We start from the raw sequence: 23,438 nt of genomic DNA, 5'->3' as shown, positions 1-23,438 counted from the left end.
AATAGCAGTAGTGATTCAGGAAACAAAAATGATGAAAATTACAAATTGGTTTGTTAACCATATTTGAGGAAATGATAAAAATGAATGGAGAATGATTTGCATGCTTACAATTTGGGATACATAAAGACTAGAGTGCATTGATGAAGTGGTATCAGCTAACACACTAAGTCAAAAATTTGGAAACAAGTAGATAGTTTTGAGTGGACACTTTAAAATATCTACTCTCCGTGTAATGCAGAAAGAAAGAACGGAATTTTGGGAAGAGTTGGACACCGCTGCTGTGTGGATTGCTGGTGCTTGGTGCATAACAGGAGGATCAAGTCTAGGAAAGAGACTTTTCAATGAGTCCATGGCTGATCAAGACCTCATATATCTTCTAGTGGGAGGAGGATTATACACATGGTCCAATATGCAAGAAGACCCAATTCTTTGTAGATTAGACAGAATAATCATATCTCCAGATTTTGAAGCCAAATTTCCAACTGTGGCTCACACTATTCTCTCTAGGAATGTATCTGACCATTCCCCTATTCTTCTAACTACAGGTAATGTGAGACACTCCAACCCAGCTTTCAAGATTGAGACATTTTGGCTTCACAACAAAACCTTTCTCAGCAACCTAGCTATTTGGTGGAATTCAATGATCTTTAATGGCACTCCTGGTTTCATTATGGTAAAAAAGCTACAAAATATGAAATATTTCATTAAAAGATGGGTTAAGGAGCAATATGGAAATGTGAAAGACAAGAAGAATTTTCTGAAGACAAAAATAGATGAGCTAAATCTTAAAGAAGAAGAAGGCAAATTTATTATTGATGAATTCTCTGTAAGAGCTCAATACAAAGTTGAACTGAAACAGCTGAGATTTGATGAGCATAGAAAATGGCAAGCCGGAGCTAAAACTGCGCAACTGAAAAAAAAATACAAGATATCTGCATCAATTAGCTAGTATAAGAAGAAGGAGAAATACTATCCACAAGCTAGTGATTAATGGGGAGGATAATTTCAACCAGCAAGATATCCAAAAGGAATTTTATGAGCATTTCTCAAATTTGTTTAGTGAAAACCACTCTTGGAGACCTCAATTGGAGGACACAAAATGCCCTAAAATATCTAATGAAGAACAATAATGGCTAGAAAGACCTTTTGAGGAAGCTGAGGTGTGGCAAGTCCTTAAGAATTGTGGCTTAAACAAATCTCCAGGGCCTGATGGGTACCCAATGGAATTCTTCAAGATAGCTTGGAAGGTGATCAAGAGTGATGTATTGGCAGTGATTAAAGAATTCTTTGAAGAGAAGAAGATGAACTGGAGATTGAATCGTGCTTTCATCAGTCTTATACCCAAGAAAAAAGATGCTATCATGCCACAACATTTTAAGCCCATTAGTCTTGTGGGTTGCATATACAAAATTATCAATAAACTGCTAGCAGCAAGACTCAAGATGATCATTCCAAACTCATCAGTGAGCATCAAGGAGCTTTCATACAAGGGAAACAAATACAAGATGGCATTCTCATTGCAGGACAACGGATTGATACCAGATTAAAATCCAAGAAACCAGGTAAATTGTGCAAACTTGACATTGAAAAATCATTTGACAATGATAATTGGTTTTGTGTGGATTATGCTCTAAAAAGTGCTGGTTTGGAGAAAAATGGAGGAACTGGATCATGTAGTGTCTATCTTCTGCACAATCTTCTGTTATTTTTAATGGAAAGCCTTCTAAGCAATTCAAACATCACAAATGGATCAGACAAGGAGATTCATTATCTCCATTTCTCATCATCTTAGTGGATGAAATTCTCACAAGGCTACTTAGAAGAGCAGAACAACTTCAAATGATCTCAGGATTTAAAGTTCCTCCATATATTAGTGTGTCTCATCTGCAATTTGCAGATGACACACAAATTTTCATTGATGCAAAGGAGGAGGAGGTGGAGAACTTATTAATGATACTCTAAGTATATGAAGCAATCACTGGCCTTAGGGTGAATTTGGAGAAGAGTATTGTGATAAGTATTGGTGTTGACCATAAAATTAATGATCTAGCGAGGATTCTCAACTATTAAATTGAAGCTTTACCTATCAAGTATCTTGGAATGGCTCTTGGTGCAACAAGAAAACAAACCAGCATATGGAATGACATTCTGGAAAAACTCAAGTCAAAACTTGCAAAGTGGAGAAGAAGATTTCTATCTAAACATGCAAGAATCGAGCTGATAAATAGTGCCTTAGCAAGTTTACCCATATACTCCATGGCATTGATTCAAATGTCGGCTTCAGTTGAAAAGAAAATGATGAAATACATAAGGGATTTTCTTTGGGAGCTTCTGTGGAGAAAAGAAAAATATGTTGGATTGGATCGGATCAGATCGGATAGGGTGCAAAAGCCTATGAAATTTGGTGGTTTGGGAATTAGGAATCTCAAAGCTACTAATAGTTCCTTAATGTCCAAATAAAGATGGAGATATACCCAGGAAAAGGAAGCACTTTGGAGGAAAATAATCCAACACAAAACAGATTCTGAAAAAAAGAGGACATTTTCCAGAAAGCTTATAATTCTACTTATGGCAGAGGCTTCTGGAAAGGAATTGAAAATGAGAAAGGAATTGTTCATTGGAACTCTGTAGTGCAAATTGGGTCAGGAAAATATATTAAATTTTGGAGAGATCCTTGGAACAGTAATATTCCATATTGTGAGTCTCATAAAAAATCTTTCAAAGAAGCATCACTTAAAGATGCAAAGGTAGATGAACTAATTCATGGAGGCCTATGGAGAATTCAACTTCGGCATCCCCCTCTACATAGGTAACTGTTGAATTATCAAACTTGATATCCTTATTAGGACCCCCTCCTACTTTTGAGGATGATTCTGCAGACTCCATCAGTTATATGCTTTCCTCCAGCTATACTGTAAAAGAAGGTTACAGCTGGATAATGCAAAGCCAACAACATACAGCTTCTGATGATTTTGGTTATGTATGGGTGAAGAAGGTCCCTCCCAAGGCAAAATTATTGGCTTGGTTAGCATTTAACAACGCTATTCCTACGGTGGATAATTTATTAAAAAGAGGATGTCAAATTACAGATACTCTTTGTTCATTCTGTGGATCAAACCAAGAGGACATCAAACACATTTTGTTGCATTGTTAATTTACTAAAGAAATATGGGATTATTTCACCATCCCTATTGAGAAAGATTGGTCGCACAAGGATAACATTCAAAATCAATTTAAAGAATGGCATTCTATCCACTGTACAAGTTTAGCAAAAAAAAATGTGGTACATACTACCTTTTGCAATCTGTTGGGTCTTTTGGGGAGAAAGAAATCAAAGAGTTATGGCGAAGAAGAGAGGCAGGAATAAAGACATGATCATAATTGAGATCAAAATACTTCTCTTCCGATGGGGTTCATTACACTCATGGTTCCAGTGTATAACTTTTAGCGATTTTCTTATGAACTGGAAGCAGTTCTAGATATTAGACATTGAGAACTATTTGTTCTAAATTATCTGTAATGGGCTGGTTTTCCATCTTTTTCTTTTTAATAAAACATTTCCCCTTTTCTCTCAAAAAAAAAACACTAGTGTATTTAAAAAGAAAAACAATTTTAATTTCTTAATACCTTTGCAAAACCCTTATTTATCAAGTAAATTCAAATGGAGAAGGAGTTTTCATTGTATTGGTGTTGCTAAATCAATAATGATAATGTTAAAATTTTGATTTAATCAGGTGTATGTCATGTTAGTAGCAATACATATTATCAGCGACACTCTAAGCTTCTAATAAATTCCTCTGAGTATTAGGCCGAGCTTAAGCGGGTTCCAAATCCAAACTCATTGCTCCAAGCTTCCCAACTTGGATCGAGTTAAACTACTTTGCTCCTGATACGAAGCATAACTTACTTGTTACTTTAGGCTTGATCTAAAAAAAAAAAAACTAAATTTGTCTGGATATGAGATCAGAAACTCCATTGTAGGTGGTAGAATACCTTTAACTTTAAGATTGTTTTATACCACTCCAAAAGAAGTGAGATTTTTACAAAAGCCAAACTCGTCTAGGACGAAGAAATTCAAGTTTAATCTCTTGATATCTTTGAAACTTCTTTTACTAAATCGTGACTCTTACTACCCTTCAGTTTCTTAGAGATACATACAATAGATGATTGTTCCGGATTTAACAACGTATTATATGCTAGATATTTTCCAATGAAGGTTATATAAATAAGAGATATTTTGTAAAGAGTCGTAACTTTATTGCCTTTTTGGGCATGGAAAATGCAATATGCAGTTGATGCGTTTGGATTCTAGACTGACTAATGACCATCAGGCCAATAACTACTGACTTTTTCAACATGGTCCAGTTAACTTCGCCTGACCCTTTTCGAAATGTTAAACACAAATGGTTGACCCTTTTCGAAAAGTTAAACACAAATGGTCGACCCTTTTATGAAACTTTGAAAACCAATGTTAAGATAAAATAATATTTATCATTTTCATAAGGATATTATTTTATTAAAAAATATAAGCGGTTTAACTAGTTTTGGGTTAGTTTATTACCCTTTTGCACCAAGGGCATATTTTCGACCCAGACCCTAACCAGATTATAAACATACGACTCTTTTACAAAATATTTCAATTATTAGATTATAAAATTAGGATCCTAATTAGATAATACGTCTATTATTATTTCTTCTATCTGGTAGGTCGGGAAAGGCACCCACAATTACTGCAAGTGCACATCGTCTATCATAACAACGCAAATACAGGTGGATCCCACAAATAGTTGTTACGGAGTGATGCTAAACGTCTAAGTTTTACTCTTACTAATTTCAACCGAAATGGATGTTGATTAACGACGATATGAAGTGATACTACAACAACTAAATATGATGAATAATATCCAAAGAACAGAAATATTAGGACTTTGAATCCACCATTTAGTTTACTAAAATATCCTAGTTAAGCAAATTGTTCTTCTTTTGTTTCCTAAAGCAAAGCTAGAGAAAGCGATCTCGGAGCCCACTTGAATATTTGATCGTGATATAACAAAAATATAAATGCATGATTCGAATTTCAGCATCCCCTAATATTAATTGTCCGTTTTGAGGCACAACTAATCACATATTAAACTATATCATTAGAAAACATGCTTGAACATAGTATAAGATGAATCTAACCACCATGGATGCATGACATACTTTGTGAAAGTAGCATACTATAATCCATAAAGAAATTCAGAAATCATTTTTACCAATTAAACCCGTTTGCAAGAACAATCAACAGAACCAGAGATATCAAATTAAACTTAGGTTTCATCTCAACCCTAATTAGAAAACTAATACATTTTAAGAATTGAAAATAAACCTAGAAATTACTACAACAACTTGCACCGGCTACTTCGGGCTTGGTTTCAGTATATATCTGCCTCCCCCATTTATATAAAACTCTCCCAAATTCTCAATCTTATTTTCAATGAAGTACAATTAGAAAATTAGGGATTTGATGTTTTTGGAACTCACCACTAATGCATAGTCTTCATTATAGCCACCCTATTGTCTGTTGATGTTGTTGTTCACGAGATCTTGAAATTCAGACCATTTCATTTATCGTTCTCACTGCTCTTTGAAGACAAACTCGTCGCCTTATTGTTCCTCGAGTAACAGCTATTGATATCTAGGCCAAGCTTGAAATGAGTAAAACAATAGGGGTACGAATTCGACATCTGAGTGATTAGGGAAAGATGGAGAGAAGATATGGGTATGAGAAAGATAAGAGATGCTGCTGGTTTGGCTGTAGGGAGGAGGTACAAGTACTATTGTCGGACAAAATAAGGAGAAATGGAGAACAGGTTCTTATCTTGGAAATGATATTGGGAAGGATGATAAAGGGATGTTTAATTAGGTGTTAAGAAAAAATACCTAGCTTAGGTATACAAGGCTAGCACAAAACTTAGATGGGATTCTTTCTTTCCAAACGTGTGTAGCATCTGTTACTTTGATCTTAGGCCCATTAAGACACCAACTATCAATTGTTAAACACCACCTCAACTCTGATCCCTTCATGTTGCTGCACAAGAATCCACTTATATACTCCATTGAAATGTCTAGATTATCACGGTGCGACAACTTCCCATTGCTCAATCCTTCTTTGCCGCTTCTATTTAGTCTCCTGCCATTACAAAACAAAAATCAGGAACAATTACCACAACTTTTACTCGCATACGAACAAGTGATACAAAATATATAATTTGGCATAAATATTGAAAACTAGTGTACCAATATACAGTAAACACCTACAAAATGATAAAAATATATACAATATTAGGTGCCTATCAAATACCCCAAAACCTGCCTTTTGCTCGTTCTCGAGTAAAACACAAAACTAAAAGAAAAGTCCCACTTACACCACTGTCGCTGGTCTCTCGATTGCATTTAGCGAATGCAATAAGCCTTTTAAACCACTAAGTTTCCCTAGTGTACGAGTTAAAGTCTCGTGAGGGTTTGCTTAGAACATACCCACAAATTTCTAGGACAAAATATAAGCTCACATTCCATGAAAGTGATAATTGTATTTTAGTTTTAGCTCACAGCAATTGGATATGTCAATCTAGCTTTCAAAGGCACAATTCTAGTACTGGAACAACTAAAGACATGTAATAAGGGTGTAAAGCGTATCACCTTAGACATGCATAGATAATGGTCTACTGTAGGAAGTTATGACTGCCAATTACTTAGAGATTGTTTTTAGGCAAAGAACTGAATTCAAAGCCAAGCTAGATGTACGCCTTTACAAGAATTGTGATGTTCACCTTCACAACTGGTGATATTTTAGTTTACCCGCGTTGTACATCGATGTCCACACCCTCCTTGCTTATTACAAGACTATATACAACATATGTACAAAAAGAAACTACTAAATTGTTTGAAACAAACGACAAATAACAATTCATTTCATTTCAGTTTCTTTTCTTTTTTCATATTATTTTTTCTTTTGTTGAATTTTTTTTTTTTTGATTTTTTTTTCAACTGATATTGGAATAACAAGAGATACAAACACAAGATGATAATAACTTTACAAAAAAACAGAAAAATACATTACATGACAATTTTAGCAAGAGGTAGCCATTTCCGATGCACCTGGTCAAATTCAATGTTTGCTTTTTTTAATGTATCCTCTAACATCTTTCCCAGCCAACCTAAGAACAAGCTAGTCAAGTCTCATTCAATATTCTAGATGATTGGCGTCCTACTTAACCTATGAAACACTGACGCTATACAATCTTGGTAGATCGTGCATGTGCAAATTTTCTATATCACATGTGAATTGTGCTAGAATCAGGGGTGCCTCATCATCTAGACTAAGAACCCTATGATATCATACATGAACATGTATCACAAATCAAGGTAAACGAGCTCCATTTTTCATTTTTTATTTTATTTTATATTGCAGAGTTCAATTTCAAAATATAGCACAGTGATAGTCGATGGTATCTACTTTTCACCCCCAAACCTAAACTAAACATTGTCCTCAATGTTTCTAAAGATGAACAAAATTATACTACAACATATATACCAAGAGAACCATGTTGACCAGATCAAAAGGAAAGAGATTACCGGATGTCAGCGAAAGCAAGATTAGAACTCTGCTATTCAACACTAGAACCCAAGGAAATTAGCTGATAGTCACATTGGATTAGCACACGTATATACAAAAAAAAAAATCAATCTGACTCAAGGTAGAGAAACTGAACCTACTGAATTATATACAAAGATGATTCACCATAAATATACAACCTAAAGAGTTGAGGATCAACCCAGAAAACGACATGCATAAATATCGACACCCTCAAGCATATACAGCATGACAAGGTAAGTAAAACTGCAGATATTAATGAGCTACCCCCAAACCTAAAATTTTCAACAGTAGTGTTTTCTAACACAAAATATTGCAATTTTGGAGGTGTTACATGCACAAGATCTAATTCAAAATGGACTTTGATAGGGTCGGGCACATACATATCGATGCATTCCAAATATGGATCTTCAGATATACTATATTTAGATGCAAAATGGTCCAAAAGGACTTGAGAAACACACAATTCTAGACCTAGATTAGGAACTCTCAGAATAGTTGGTTTAACATTTTTGTGACTAACCAAACCTAGGTTGGGTACAAGACCATCATATTGTGACTTATGAATATAGGCGCATCATTATTTGTCACATCAATATCTCCTAAGTCATCTGCAAGTGTCGCATCATGTTCACATTCATAGAAAAGTTCAACAAGCCCAAATTCAAAATCATGACTATCAAAAAAAAATTGGTCTCATGCATCTAGGCAAGGAATCAGGCACATAAAAGTTATATTCATGTATATGATTATTGGTTTCAACAGATAATTCAGTTTTTCCTAAGTCACACACAAGTTGTGAAGGATGTTCACTTTCACATAATAATTGCACAAGCCTTAAACCATGATCAACATTACATGTATATGCATATTAAAGACTCGAAGAAATATCATTCATGAAGGTCACATTAGAGGAGCATAATGTCTCCGAAACAAGAGGTTCCACAAAATTCTCAGAATAAACATGCTCTTCTAACATAACATCATCATCATCATCATCATATCAATAATGCAATGCCGTATTCAAGATCATAGTGTCTCTAGCACACTTGTTTACCTTTAGATTGGGTTCATTTTCTTTATTAGTAGCCTGAGTAGGAACATATACATTATTTTCAAAATTCACTCTAGGACTAACAAATATTTCGTGTTGAAATCATCCCTTCCTTCATTTTGTAAATGAATTAGATTCAATTCTAAAAGCATATTAAGTTGTTCAATAGAAGTAGAGTGTTCAACGGTGGGTGTCCTCATTTCAGGGTATTCAGTACATGGTTGTTCATGAGGATCACCACAGAAAGAAAATTCAACGGTCAAGGGAGTACAGAATTGTTCAACTTCCCATTGTTATGATTGGTACATGTATGCATGGTCATTAGATTGAATAAAATGCTGATCACAATTCGCAACCTTCGAGAGGTTGATACCAGTCCCAATGACTACCAACATCATAATTAGCAGCGCCACCCACGATGACGGTAGCACAACCAATTTGTAAAGTGGAAATATTAATCGGACCGGGGGAAAAAACCCATAAAATCTATCTACCCTCACAAGTCATAAGTGATGTGTTGTAGAAGTGGTAAATAAGATTCATTAAACTCGGACTTGTGTAGACTCGATTCTAGACTTAAATATTAATTCTAATAAATATATACAAAAATATGGTAGTAGTATCGGGAGAAACTGGGACTTAGGATTCCACCAAACTCATAACATAAGGTTCAAATATTAATTCTTTTAACAATTATAGATCAATAAAGACATGGACTCTTATTTTTTCCAAGGCAGATTCTCAAAACATTAGTTGTAAATCCTAAGCATGGGACATCAAAACATCTAAGAAAGCATGACCCGTCAAACGAGATGACAACTAATTAATCAAAATCATAATTCAATTTTAGTTAGTGCAATAGTCATATAAGAATTAAATATAATTACCCAAGTATGATATTAGGTTTCCTCCGTCATCCCAGTGGTGGGGTTTAGCTCCTCGTATCCAAAACACGCACAAAATAATAATCCATAGCTCAAAAAGGTGTTTTATTGAAGAAATTGTATAAATATAATGAATATCTGTAATATATCATTTGATATTATGCTTCTGTTTGATATCCTTGCATACACCTTTTTAAGAAATATCTCTCTGTTAATAGGTTGAAACCAAGTTATTGTTTATCATTCATCTTAGTCAAAATTAGTACTTTGGTTTTGTTCTCAACTGAGCTACTGAAATATAGATATAAATGGTGACTGTTTCATGAACATAGCTTCTCTGAGTATCTTTTTGTGTTGCATTTTTAAGCATTGACTTTGACAGTATCTTTTTTGTTTTGTTCTTTCTCTAGGTGAGGTGTGCAGCCCATATTCTTGCTCTTGTCATTAAAGATGCATTAAGGCTCTTTAATGTATCAGTTAGAAGAATAAGGTCAGTTGTAAAATACGTTCTTAGTTCTCCTTCTAGGTACAAAAAATTTAAACAACGTGCTTCCCTAGCAAAGGTAGATTGTAAGAAATCTCTGATTTTAGATGTGTACACTAGATGGAATAACACTTAATTGATGTTAGACGCTGCTGAAAAATATGAATTTTTTTTTTGCAATGTTAGCACAGATTGATAAGGACTTTCAAGAAAGGTTTATCTTTGAACAAGAAAAAGAATCTGTTTTACCTACTGATGCTGATATTGAAGCAGCTATAGCTAGTGATGTTCTCATAGAAGATGTGTTTGAGGATATGGAAGAAGAGGAAGAGGTTGAGGTCCTTGAGGATATGGAAGAAGAGGTTGAGGAGTTGGATCCAACAAGCAAGAACAAGGCAAAGATGAAGAATAAGAAGAAAAAGAAGAAAAAGATTCCTCGTCAACATGCTCCTTATCAAGAAGATTGGAAATATGCTAGAGGTCTTGTGAAGTGTCTAAAGGTATTCTTCGATGCTACTGTTAACTTTTCTGCATCTACACAAGTCACTACTCATATGTTCTTATGGCAATTGTTACTCATCAATGAACATTTAGTAGAATTTAGAAACAATGTAGCATCAGATCCTTTTATTGCTAGTATGTTTCTTCTAATGTGTACTATATACCATAAGTATTGGGGTGTGTATGAAACAATGAATTCTATAATGTTTATTGCTCATCTGTTTGATCCAAGAGAGAAACAAAAGGGTTTGGAGTTTACTGTTATTGTTTGTATGAGAATAATACATGGGAGGTTCAAAGAGTTATGAGAAAGGTGAAATTAGAATTTGAGGAACTCTTTGAAGATTATAAGTCCTTGTTTTCAGTTCATGAGGAGGGATCAAGTGGTGATGCTCATACTGTTGCCAATCCAGTTAGTGTGCAATCTCATGGTCTGTTTGCTAGAATTCAATCAAGGAGGAAACAGTATTGGGACAGCCCAAGTTGTGTTGAAGAGGCAAGAACAACTGAGCTTGACAGTTATTTGACAGATGTGATTGAAGGTGGAATGCGTGAAATAGGTCAACCTGACTAGTTTGACATATTGGCTTGGTGGCAGGATAATGCAAGCAGGTATAAGATACTTTCATACATGGCAACAGATATATTAGCCATGCCTGTGTCTTCAGTGGCCTCTGAATCAGCTTTTAGCACCGGGAAGCGCGTGCTGACTCCATGGAGAGCTTCTTTGTCTACAAGGACAGTTGAAGCATTGCTCTGTACGCAAAGCTTTCTTCAAAAGCCCATTGCTCTTGATATTCTATGTGACTATATACCTGATGATGCTGTTGAAGATGAGGCAGGTAATATATTGGGTTTTGTTCTATTTAATAGTACTTACTTTTCAAGTTTTCTTGTATTGCTTGCTTACTTTCTTGTTTTACTTTTTTGTTCCATGTTGCAGCCATATGGGATTCTCTGCTAAAAATAACTTGAAGTAAACTCCATGTCAGTGCAGCCAGTGTCATTGTTCGAGAAGTCCCCCATCCTTTGCAAGGATTGCATTTCATTTCTTGTCGCAGACAGCAGACTTATGGAAATGTTGTTTTTACTTTTTAGTACTATATTTTAATGTTGAACTTTGAACTTAAGTGATACTGTGATTTTTTAAACCTTAACTTTGAATTGAAGTCTGTGAACTTAATGTTGTTATTTTGAACTTTGTAATGTTGAACTTAGTCTTAGACTCTTAGCTTGTTACTTTACTGTCATACTACTATATTACTGTCATACATACTTTGTGTTTCAAAATTCAGGTAAAAACCCGGCACCGGAGTGGAACCGGACTGGTCTTACAGGTAAACGTACAAGTCCAGGTACAAGTCCTCAAATTGAAGAACTGGTCAACTCCGTGTACAGGTACCGGGTCCAACAGAAAACCGGACTGTACCGGCTCATGTGCAGCTCTAATGATCATCATAGAAAGAAAAACCTAAGAAAACCCACCATTTCTTTTTGTTTTAAATGGTTAAAAAAATCCAATTCGATGAATTTTGGGTAAAAAGAAAATAGTTTCTAAAGATGTTTACGGCTGGGAGTTCTTAGATTCCTAATCGTGAATCAAGATTACGATTGGGATAGTTTGTCAACCCAACCGAAAGTCCATATTTCGGCTTGGTTTCCCCAATCGAAAGAATTTTCGATTTTTTTTCGTTTTCATAACCTAGCCGAAAGTGCGGTTACCGCTAAGATAATTTGTCGACCCAACCGTAGAAACGAAAAAACGGTTGGGAAATGATGGTGTTCCAAGCCGTATTTTTTATTTACGGCGGGGAAATAAAGAATTCCTAGCCGAAATCATTTTTCTGATTTTGTTTTTGTTTTTAGAACCAGTTAAGGCTGGGTTTTCCCAGCCGTAATTGATTCTGGAAACCCCAAAAAATCAGAAAACTAATTTCGGTTGGGATAACCAAGCCGAAAAATGTTCTTTCGGCTGGGAATCTAAGAACTCCCAGCCGTAAACACCTTCAGAATTTTTTTTTTTACCCGAAATTTAGGGAATCATATTTTTTAACCATCTAAAAGCAAAAATAAATTGTGGGTTTTCTTTGTTTGTTTTTTTTATGATGATCACCATTTTTATATCTATGAATTTATGATAATAGTTTTGGGTTTTCTTTATGATCATCGCTCTCATCGTGATGAAACTATGATCATCATCTTTATCACAATTTACGAATGAGAAGAGAAGGATGGGGAGAAGATAATAGATTTAGTTTGTTTTTTAATGATCTTCATCATGATAAAATCATGATCATCATGATTAGTAAATGAGAGGAGAAGAAGAGGAAGAAAATTATAGATTTAGGATTTTTATTTTTTTTAATGAATAGTGAAATTTATGTAAGGGTGTTTTTGACTTTTTGATATATCTTGAGTCCCGTAACCATTTTTTACCTCCCCAAAGCATTTAAGCCCCAAAATGGTCAAAAGATCAAGACTTTCTAACACGATTTATAAAGGGGATACCAGTCCTACTAAGTGCTGATACTATTTCATCAATCCAACGACCAGGATCGGTGAGATATATAAAACGGTATCAGCACTTAGTAGAACTGTATCCCTTTTATAAATAATGCTTTCTATGCCCCAATTATAAGATTCTAAAAACGAGGCCTAGTTTTATGTGAGACTAAAAAGGAGGCATATTTCTAAATAAAACCATTTTGATTTTCACGCCTGAACCTCTGCCACAACTCCTCATCTGCTAAATTAACTTTACTCTTCTTCATCTAGATCTATCTCAAAACTACAACGAATCACTACTGTTGTGTAAGTAGATGGAGTTCATCATTGTAGTCTTTCTGTTTGTTAAATTGTGCTAAAGATTTCTCTGTATGGCTATATCGAATCGATTCTTGGATTTACCTGACTGGTTTTGCTTAAATTTTGTATAAATTATCAGGGTTTTTGCTAAATTTTTGAGTTTGTGAATTTGCAGGATAGGACCAAAGGAGGAGTTTAGTCCTGCAATTCTTAATAGGAAGAAACTGTAATGAACAGGATACTCCCTGTGTTATTCAATTTTCTCTTATTCGGTTAGGTGTTGCACTAATAATAGCGGGTCTGGATGCAAAATTAGCAATACTCCTCCAGAACATTTGTGTGGTAAGATCGAAAATTGAAACTATTTGATCATCAAAGAAATTGTTGTGATGATTTGAATTTCGTATTAAGAACTCAGATTTTAAGAGAGCCAGTATTCAAAGTTGAACAACAGATTCTCTAGGCTTCTTTCCGTGTTTCAATTCAATACGCATTTTTCAAATTGGCAATTCATGAAAAAGCTTCTAGGAGTATGGCATCCAAAGAGACTAAGGTCACCAATCCTTTCTGGGATTGTTTTTGTCTTAGGAGCTTCAATCCTCATTTTCGCAGTTATTATTTTTATCTCGCCATCATCGATTATGAAATATCCCATGCTTCAGAATCATCTTAGCAGATTTTACAACAAATTTACTTTCTCACATTCACCATTCAATGTTAACTCTAGTACTAGTATTACTGCTCTTACTTCTGCTTCAGACTTGTCATCTCCGAACTCAACTCAAACGAAAGGAACAAAAAGCTTAACATATACAAACTACTCTAGTAATATTGTTTCAATTGATCCTCCTGAAGTCGGAGGATTGGTTAATGGAAGAAATAATGTTTCCAATTCTAGTATTTTCCCTACTAACAGTAGACAAGAAGATGGTGATGATTGTACTATTTTTGATGGTAAATGGGTATGGGTTGAAGACAGTACCAGATTATCCTCCCGGTTCATGTCCTTATGTCGTGGAAGGAAGTAATTTTGATTGCGGCAAGAATGGGAGAACTGACCATCAATTTTTAAAATGGCGATGGCAGTGGCTGTCTGCAGGGTGCGATAGCAATATCCCAAGGTACATTTTTTTTCCTTGATTTCAGACTGTAGAAATACCATGTAAATGCAGTAAGATATTTGGATACAGAACTTGAATTCCAATATATTTTCTTTTACAGAAATCTTAATGCAACAGATTTCTTAGAGAGGTTGAGAGGGAAAAAGGTAGCATTTGCAGGGGATTCTCTGAACCGGAATATGTTTTCATCATTAGCATGTATTTTTTGGAATGTGGTTCCGGATAAGAGTAAAGTTTATTGGCTCCAGGGAGGAGCTTTGTCTGTGAGATTTGAGGTAAGTTATGTCTATTAAATGTAAGCCTTGTCGATAACTTTTGTCTGTGAGATTTGAGGTAAGTTTTGTATATTTGGCTTTCTAATTATTCATCTTCTTATTATTAGGACTACAATTGTACGGTAGGATTTGTGCCGTCTCCTTTTCTGGTTTATAAAACAATACCCCAGAGCAAGTCAAAGCAAGAGCTGGTGACAATGAGATTGGACTTGATTGATCCACGCGCATCATTATTCTATCGCGATGCTGATGTTGTAGTGTTTAATTCATGGCACTGGTGGGCTAAAAATAAAGTTCACAACGGGTGAGTAAGACTATGAAAACAAAGAGAATATATACAATGTGCACATGCTTATATAGTTTTAAATATATGATGCGCCAAGCTAACAATATACTATTGGTATTACTTAAATTGCAGTACAAACTATTTTCAAGAAGGCGATTACTTATACCCGACACTGGAGATAAATAAAGCATTTAAGAAAGCTCTTAGTACCCGGGGAAAATGGATAGACAACAACATCGATTCGAACAAAACCCAAGTTGTTTTTAGAGGACATTCAATCAGCCATTTCGTGTGAGTCCTGCAAATGAATTTTTTTAATTGTTAATTGCAATTTAATAATGTATTGCCGAGCTCAATTCTGATGCGTAAACTTTATCCAGTGGAGGTCCATGGAACAAAGGTGGAAGATGCGACGGAGTGACAGAACCACTCACGAGTAAAGAAACATTCAAAGAGAAGAATCCTTCGGGAGTAAAATCAATAGAAGACACACTACGTCAGATGAAGACTCCTGTAATATATCTAAACATCACTAAAGAAGGATGCCGATTCCCAATTAATAGAAGCAAGGAGGCTTCACATAGAAATTTAGTTTGCGCTTTCGGAGTTTTGTTGGGGAATCCCCTTTGGTTTTTTTGTTTTTGTTTTGTTGTTTCGGAGTTTTGGCCGTGCCCTCCTTCTTGTTTCGCCTTGGCGCTTCTACTCTTGTTCTTGTTTTTCATTTTATCAATAATTTTTTTAACCTTTTTCCCTTGGAAAAAAGTTCAGTAAATCCGTGCTAATGCACAAGCAAGGGGCATCACACTAGGCATCTGTAACTAGGAAGAAAGAATACCCAATGGACAATTGTAGGGTGTCAACAACAATATTTCTCTATAATTCCTCACTGACCCGGAAACAAACTCTGAAATAGCCAATTTCCTTTTTCTACCAGAAATCAATCACTTGTAAAGCAGCTGCAAGACCTATTGAACAATCGTCTGAAAAGTTCTGAATGTGCTTCATCAGAAGGGGAGAGAAGCGTTTTGGAGTACTTGTTGTTTTGACAATGCCAATATCCAAAAGTATTTGCCATTGCATAACACCCCAGTTTTCTATAATGGGCTTTTTTTTTTATCAGTATATATACAGTGTGGATTATAACGGAAGTTTAATTGCTTGTCCTCAATCAACTATATAGAAACTTGTTTCATAAAATGGTGAACATATAATAGAAAATCTAAAGAAACTAAGAGCAAATAGTGAAGAAAGACATTGTTGACCCAAGTCCTAAAATACCTCTCAAGCGGGTATAATTGCTTTCCACGACCAAACTGTAGCAAAATCATAAATTAACAGATCACGTAGGTTGATCAAAAGTTGTCTTCCCTCCGTATGAACCAAAACATGATTTAGTTTATAGGTTGACCAAACTTTTTATCCCTCCATCTGTACCAAAACATGTCTTGTCGAATTGTCTGAACCACTAATAAGTCCATGGAAAGCCATTTCGTAAAAAAAAAAGATTGAACCAAATTGACATTATTGGCTTACAGAATCTGATCGCCGATGACACTTACAATTGTAGTGTACTTGATCTGATTTTGATTGGGTTTCATCAATCAAATGGACACTTAGAACTGGTGCACATTATGTCGTCTTAGTTATGACGCAATTAGTCCAGACGAACTCCAGCGAACTCGAAACTAATATCAATAGTTAACAAAACCAAACACCATAAAAGAATATGTATTTTTCAAGAAACTAAATCAAACACCATAAAACTATTCTTAGGAAATTATACCCGATTAAATATGTTCTGATTAGATTTGATAAGGCTTTCTGTCTGTACAATTTTGCTATAAAGCTTCCAAACAGAACTATCATGGTTGAAGAACCGTTCTCGCATTAGAAATTCATCAAATACCCGGGGGTCGTGTGTCTTCTTGGACTTCCTTCAAGTATATTGGGCATTGAAATGGCTAAAATCATATACTCCTAAATATCAGTTAATCGGGCAACAACAAACAGACTAAACCAAAAAAATGGATCAGAGTTTTACCAAAATGGCTGGCTAAAGAATTTTTTGTCACAGTCATCTAAGGAGATGCCGGTTCATAACCGATTTATAGGATTCCAAAATCCAAGTTGCGACGTTTCAAAGGATTAAAATCTCTTACCAAAAGAAACTTTCATGGAACATGTTAGTTTCGGACCAACTGTTCCAAACGTTGTGTCCTTCGGCATAGACGCCGTTTGCAAAGGGTGGTTGTTGACGTGGCCTCTTAATTTTTCAATATTGCTGAGGTTGAATATGGTATTGACACGTCAGCCTCAACATCCTCCTTTATATAAAGAAGTATTGATGTGAGAACACACTATATATGCTTATATCCAAAGATGGTTATATCATCGAATCTTAATTTCAATCATTGAAACTTTCTTAGAGGACGTTATATAGTTGTTGTTCACAAACTATTTTTCGTCAAAGCGAGTTTCAAGTTATTGAATTTCTTATAATGAAACATTCCAAGGCAACACCAAATGATTGTATCACACAAACCATGTTAGATGATCGACGATTTTCATATGATCTTATTCGGACTTTCGTCACGATGTAAGATGAACATGGCTAAAGTGAAAGCTTTCCAACACATATTTCGAGAAATATATAAGCGAGATAAACTCAGCTCGAAATCTCAAATGTGTAATAGAAAACTATATCGTAGCACGACTTATGTCTCAATATAGGAGATAGACTAGAAATAGACTTTCCAAGTGATAAATGAGTCTAAGTCTCCACATACCTTTTGTTGATGAAGTTCCACAAGCTCCCCTTAGTAGTTCTTCGTCTTCAAATGATTAACGCCGAGAGATCAAAGATCAACTACACTATCTATGTCCTAGTCCGAGACATCTATAAATAGGATAGAAATCAAGACTTATAGTTTTAAGCACTAACATTGACAAACATGTTTGAGATAGCAACGCATGCGAGTTCGACCGAGCATGCTCTAATGGATTATCTTATAATTTAGTTGGATTGGAGGTTGTAACGTTTCTTTGATATTTGAAATTTCTTGGAAACTTAATTTTGTTGTTTCTAGAAACAAGTATTCCACAATTGCTCATTATTTTAGTACATGGTTCCACTCTAATATTATACTTTTATGCACCATGGTTCTACACCATCCAAAATGGTAAATGGTGAGGCATTTGGATGTCATCGGGAAAAAAAAACTATTTTAATCAAGTATCAAGAGTTTATTTGATGTTAAATATTTTACTCAACTTGAACTTTTTGTTAATAAATAAATAAAACATTATGCACCATATCACCATGAGACAAATACACACCGTAGACCTGTTGATACACTGAGAATATCTGTTGTCCTAATTAAGACATAAAACGTGACATCATTTTAATAGTGTGCTAACTTTCATTGTGTTGTTCTTGAACTGAAAATTATGTTAACATGACAAGTGTGATATGCGAATGGTATACCTATATGTTTAAGAGATTGTACAATGTTATACTTGGTATTCTTTTGATAATATCCAAATGCCATATCAGATAATTGATAGACGCATTTATGTGTCTATTTTGATCCCAATTGTATATATTGTTAGTGCTCGATTTTGTGCTTATTTGGTTATTTTATGTTTTTGTAGGTGTTTTTGGAGAAATACACTTGTGCGGAGAAATTTGGCTCGAAAAGTTGATAAAAGCACCTGGAGGAACCTGCTATATGTCTATCTACACCCCAATTGCTTAAGGGAGACCAGTCACAAATAAGGGGAGGTCATCTTCAACGATTCAAATCTCGAATTTGGCAGGAAAGTTTGTCCAACAAAGTTCAGACTTAGGGTTGGATTTTTCGGCAAGATTTAAAGAGACTCGATCGTTAATATTGGTTGGGACAGACTTCTTAAGGTTAAACAGGGTGGATAGGTCCATCAGATTTGATTAAGTAGAGCTGGATCACCGAGTTTGATTGAAACAGTGGAGGATGGGTTTATCGGGTTTTCAGGGAAAGATTCGAGAGAGGTATAGCCGGAGTTTTTCATGGGAATAAATTCAGACCAACACTTTGCGACAAGATAGGAACGGTAAGAAGTTTGGTTTCGAAGAAATAGAAGAGTAACGTGAGTTACGTAAAAACAGAGAAGGAGAAAATTTTTGAGATTTGTTTCTCTATTTATGGAAGTTACGTGGCCAGATGAGTAACTAAGATGCTCTATTTGATATCAATACATCCTTTAAAGAGTTTGGAAAGTGTAAAATACGCCAGAAGACGCGTAAAGAAAGATTTGGAGAGAATTATTCCCGAAACTTGTGGTGGAGGAAAAGAGATAATATTGGAATGATTAATCGAGATATTTTTTCCCGGAGATGTATATATAGCCTGTGGTGAGGTCAAGGAAAGAAAATCGGGAGTTGGGGGACCGAACGGAGGGTTTGGAGGAGTTGCAGAGAAAAAATCAATAGTTTCAGTTGTGTTCATCATCAACAGGATCGAGGAAGAAGAAGGCCATAACCGTTGCCTAATCTTTCAAATTCAATATCCTTGTAACAATTCTGCAACAATTATTCCTGTTAGCCTTTTCTCTGTAACACTGAACTCTGTAACAGTGGATTCTGTATTTGTTACAGATTCGCTTCTTCAATAAAAACACCCATTTGAGCCTTGATTAAATATTTTGAGCGTGTTTCTACCATAACGAGCTAAACCCAAACACTGGGATGACGGAGGAAGCCAATTTTCATACGTGGGTAATTATATTTAATTCTTATATGACTTTTGCACTAATTAAAATTGAATTATGATTTTAATTAATTAGTTGTCATCTCATTTGATGGGTCATGCTTGCTTAGATGTTTTTATGTCCCATGCTTAGGATTTACAACTAATGTTTTAAGAATCTGCCTTGGCAAAAATAAGAGTCCATACCTTTGTTAAACTATAATTGTTAAAAGAATTAATATTTGAACCTTATGTTATGAGTTTGGTGGAATCCTAAGTCCCAGTTTCTCCGATATTGATATCATCTTTTTGTATATATTTATTAGAGTTAATATTTAAGTCTAGAATCGAGTTTACACAAGTCCGAGTTGAACGAACTTTATTTACGACTTGAAAAACTATATCAATAATATAGACTAATAGTGCTATGGTACTTAGAGAAAAATATTAAAAAAGAAAAAGAAAGATATGATGGTACTTAAAATACATAAACAATTAAGATTCATGTATCCGAGTTCTTCTGTTATAATATAAAATTATTTTTTCTAAGTTAGATTAATTTGAGTGAGTTCTTATACCATAAAATAAAATTATTTTTCCGAAGGGTAAATGTACACTTGTCTCTAAAATCATAAAAATTAAATTTCCAAGAAACTTCACATATTTACAACACCGAATGCAGCTAAATTATATAATAATTATCCTTAACATGTATCCTGAGATACAAGTTAACAAGTGGATTTGGGGAAGTTAAACTCCAAACTCAAGCCAAGAATAGGGAATCCTGTCCAAAGGTTAAAAAAAAAAGAAAAAAAATTAATGGTTGTGTGTCTTACGTGAATCAAGTGAAACGACATCGTTTTTTTCTTCTTCTTTTGCTAAAATAAGATTCTGAACTTAAAAAATAATTTTAATATATGAGACTAAATGAGTAAAATAAGTAACCATTATGCAATTACTACTTTGGATTCCGTAGTCCATTCGCTTTTTTTTTTTTTTTATAGAAACCAACTTAAAAAAAATTTAGTTTATACCACGGGGTTTCGCTTTAGTATCTGTAGAACAAGAAAAAGAAGATCTAATATTATGGTGTTCCATATTTATTCTAGCATATGTGTTGATTTTTAAATATTAGCACACACCAAATAAAAATAAAATCCAAGGGAAAACTAGCGGGCCGATGCTTAATAATTTGGAGCTTGCACAAGACTCTGACCCCTATTCTAGGTGGCGTTGGTCTTGATTCAAACAATCATATAACTCAATCCTCTTATTCAAGGTGACGCGTATTTGAACAACTATTAGCTTGTCCTCCAAAGAAAAAAATGACTCCACACATACAAAAATAAGTAAAATAATAAAAAAAAACACACGTGTACGTGCTATTATTTTCTTTTTGGGCTCCATTAAGTTTTAAGGTCAAGTTATACTATTAATGATCCTGATGAGATGATTAATATAAAAGAAAATGATTATTAATGAAGAATTACGAAGAAGAAATGGCGGTAATACAATCTTCATTTATGGATCAATTGTTTCTTTTATTTTTCGTCTTAAGTATTTTATTATGAACTTAAAGATCCAAGATGCACTGTTTGGGTTATTATCATTGTAAGACCATTATGTTAGAATCTATGTTTTCTCTATTTTTAAGTTCTAAATATCTTTACAAATGGTACGAGTAACCCATTAAAAACACATCCCTTTTGAATACTTTCCTACCCATTCCGCCCTAATTTTTATGGATAACGGGTATGGGATTGGATTCAAGGTCCCCGTGTCATTATCATCCCAACTTTTAGGAAAATAGAGAACATTAAGTTGTGGAGTCAGTCCCTTTTAGGGTTTCATATATCCTTGTGAGAAATGATAGAATAACTGAACTCTTCATCCTGTTTTTTGCGGCTTTGCCTCCTTAAAACTTGCACAAAATTAAGTCATTACTTTCTCTGAGTAATGATAGAAATTATAAAACTTGATACAAATATCATATAAATGGTTGTATTTAACCAATACTAGTTTTTGCTGCCATTGACATTGGTATTGGTCGATCAGGCATAATATGGAAGAAGCCATATATAGATGAGATTCATATGGTAAGTTTCTACATCATAAAACACAATGCAATGTATAATAATTTGATTATATCTTGAATTTCAATTGCATAACTAAAATAAGTTTAAAGCATGATTACCACATAACTAGATACCCATGATTCAGATTACCATACACACTGGATAATTTTTAAAGCATCTGATACCCATGAATCAGATTACCACAAAAACCTAAAATCCTTACAACTAGAACGTCAACAAAATACTTAATTCAGATAAGTTTCCATGAAGATACTCCCATATTATCTACTGAACTAGAGTATTGTTGTCAAGCACAACCACCACTTCACTGTTTGGTTGCTCGGGGTCCTCATCGCTACTGGTGACGGGTCTCGAAACTTTGCGCGCACGTTGAGTCTTAACCTTTTTTGACTTTTCCTTTTTACCTTCATCTGCAATTTTTCACAAAACATTAAAACAATTGCATTTATGATAAATACTGTAATTATTATGAAATTATAAACTCAAATTCATCAGTTTTATTTTGTAAACAAATATGATACATAGATTTGCAGTTACTAAACAATCTTCTTTTCATGCAATTACAATGATTGCGATAAGAAAAATACAAAAAATTCCAGTTTATTGGGGAAAAACACACCAATTGTTTTGCATACAACTCAAGGGGCAAACGCTGCAACATTTTATTTTGGGCTAAATTATGCAGTAATGATGTAATCCATTTTCCTATATGTTAAAACCTAGATTCAATTTTGATAATTAAGACAAAGATGTGAAAGATATGGAAATATTTAGATCATTTACTATTATCTGTTGTTTACGATACCATTATAGCAAGCAATAAATGTATTTCGAACAAACCCTTACTTAGCTTTGAATCTAAAATCTTAGAGAAACAAACACTTTTTTTGGGTAGGCATAAGAAATACTTACACTTCTTCGCATCATTGTGGTTGCCAAGAACAAGGTGGATCATGTGAGCACTTCCTGTTCTTTTACCTCCAGTCATCTTCTTTGTTCTGAAGAAAAAAACTTAAATTTTGATATGGAAGAAGAGGGTTTAGTTAGTGAAGCAGCTGATGGGAGGAACATATGACCGACTTTTATACCATGTGAGTGTAAGTGTGTGTACAAAACCCAGGTTTACGAAAAGGAAATGGGAAACACTGTGCTGTTACTACAAAATGACAAACGAATTTCCGTCCCGTTTTCTAGACAACCTTAAATAGTCGACACATGGTGTATTTTGATTTCTTATAAATCAATCTTACCGTTTGCTATTAATTTAAAAAGTGAATAACTGGCCCCTGATGATCAACACCCGGTCGAGTTAAATGATCTCTTTGGTTAAGGGATGTCTCATTTCGTACTACGTTGTTGCTATTTCTTGGGTCAATGCACAAGGATGTTTGGGACAATATTATTATTCGAAAATAACCAATTTCTCGGATGTTGTTCTTGTTAGTAGATTAACTTAAGAATCCTGTTATTAAGGTTTCAACTCAATAGGATTTTGGGGGCTCCATATGATTTGGAGGGGAACTTAAGGTAAATCAAAAGTCAAAAATACCCTCACTTAGATTTAATTATTCA

At 34.5% G+C, this 23,438-nt stretch overlaps 1 protein-coding gene across 1 annotated transcript; it reads left to right on the top strand.

Moving 5' to 3' along the window:
- The first annotated feature begins 11,190 nt into the window (after positions 1-11,190).
- On the top strand, positions 11,191-15,854 carry LOC113350974 (protein trichome birefringence-like 2). The gene is made up of 8 exons (XM_026595065.1): positions 11,191-11,401; positions 11,855-11,940; positions 13,545-13,706; positions 14,340-14,485; positions 14,586-14,760; positions 14,868-15,064; positions 15,179-15,337; positions 15,427-15,854. The coding sequence occupies exons 1-8, from the start codon at positions 11,191-11,193 to the stop codon at positions 15,815-15,817; spliced, it is 1,527 nt and encodes a 508-aa protein (XP_026450850.1). The 3' UTR covers positions 15,818-15,854.
- Positions 15,855-23,438: the final 7,584 nt, after the last annotated feature.

Source organism: Papaver somniferum, chromosome 2 (assembly GCF_003573695.1).
Source record: "Papaver somniferum cultivar HN1 chromosome 2, ASM357369v1, whole genome shotgun sequence".
In the NCBI taxonomy this organism is placed as follows: domain Eukaryota; kingdom Viridiplantae; phylum Streptophyta; class Magnoliopsida; order Ranunculales; family Papaveraceae; genus Papaver; species Papaver somniferum.
This window is presented reverse-complemented; position numbering and strand designations above follow the sequence as displayed.

Coding starts and splice junctions, on each gene's coding strand:
- LOC113350974 (XM_026595065.1), top strand. CDS start 11,191: ATGGCAACAGATATATTAGCCATGCCTGTGTCTTCAGTGGCCTCTGAA. Junction 15,065..15,178: donor AAAAATAAAGTTCACAACGG/GTGAGTAAGACT, acceptor CTTAAATTGCAG/TACAAACTATTTTCAAGAAG. Junction 15,338..15,426: donor CATTCAATCAGCCATTTCGT/GTGAGTCCTGCA, acceptor AACTTTATCCAG/TGGAGGTCCATGGAACAAAG.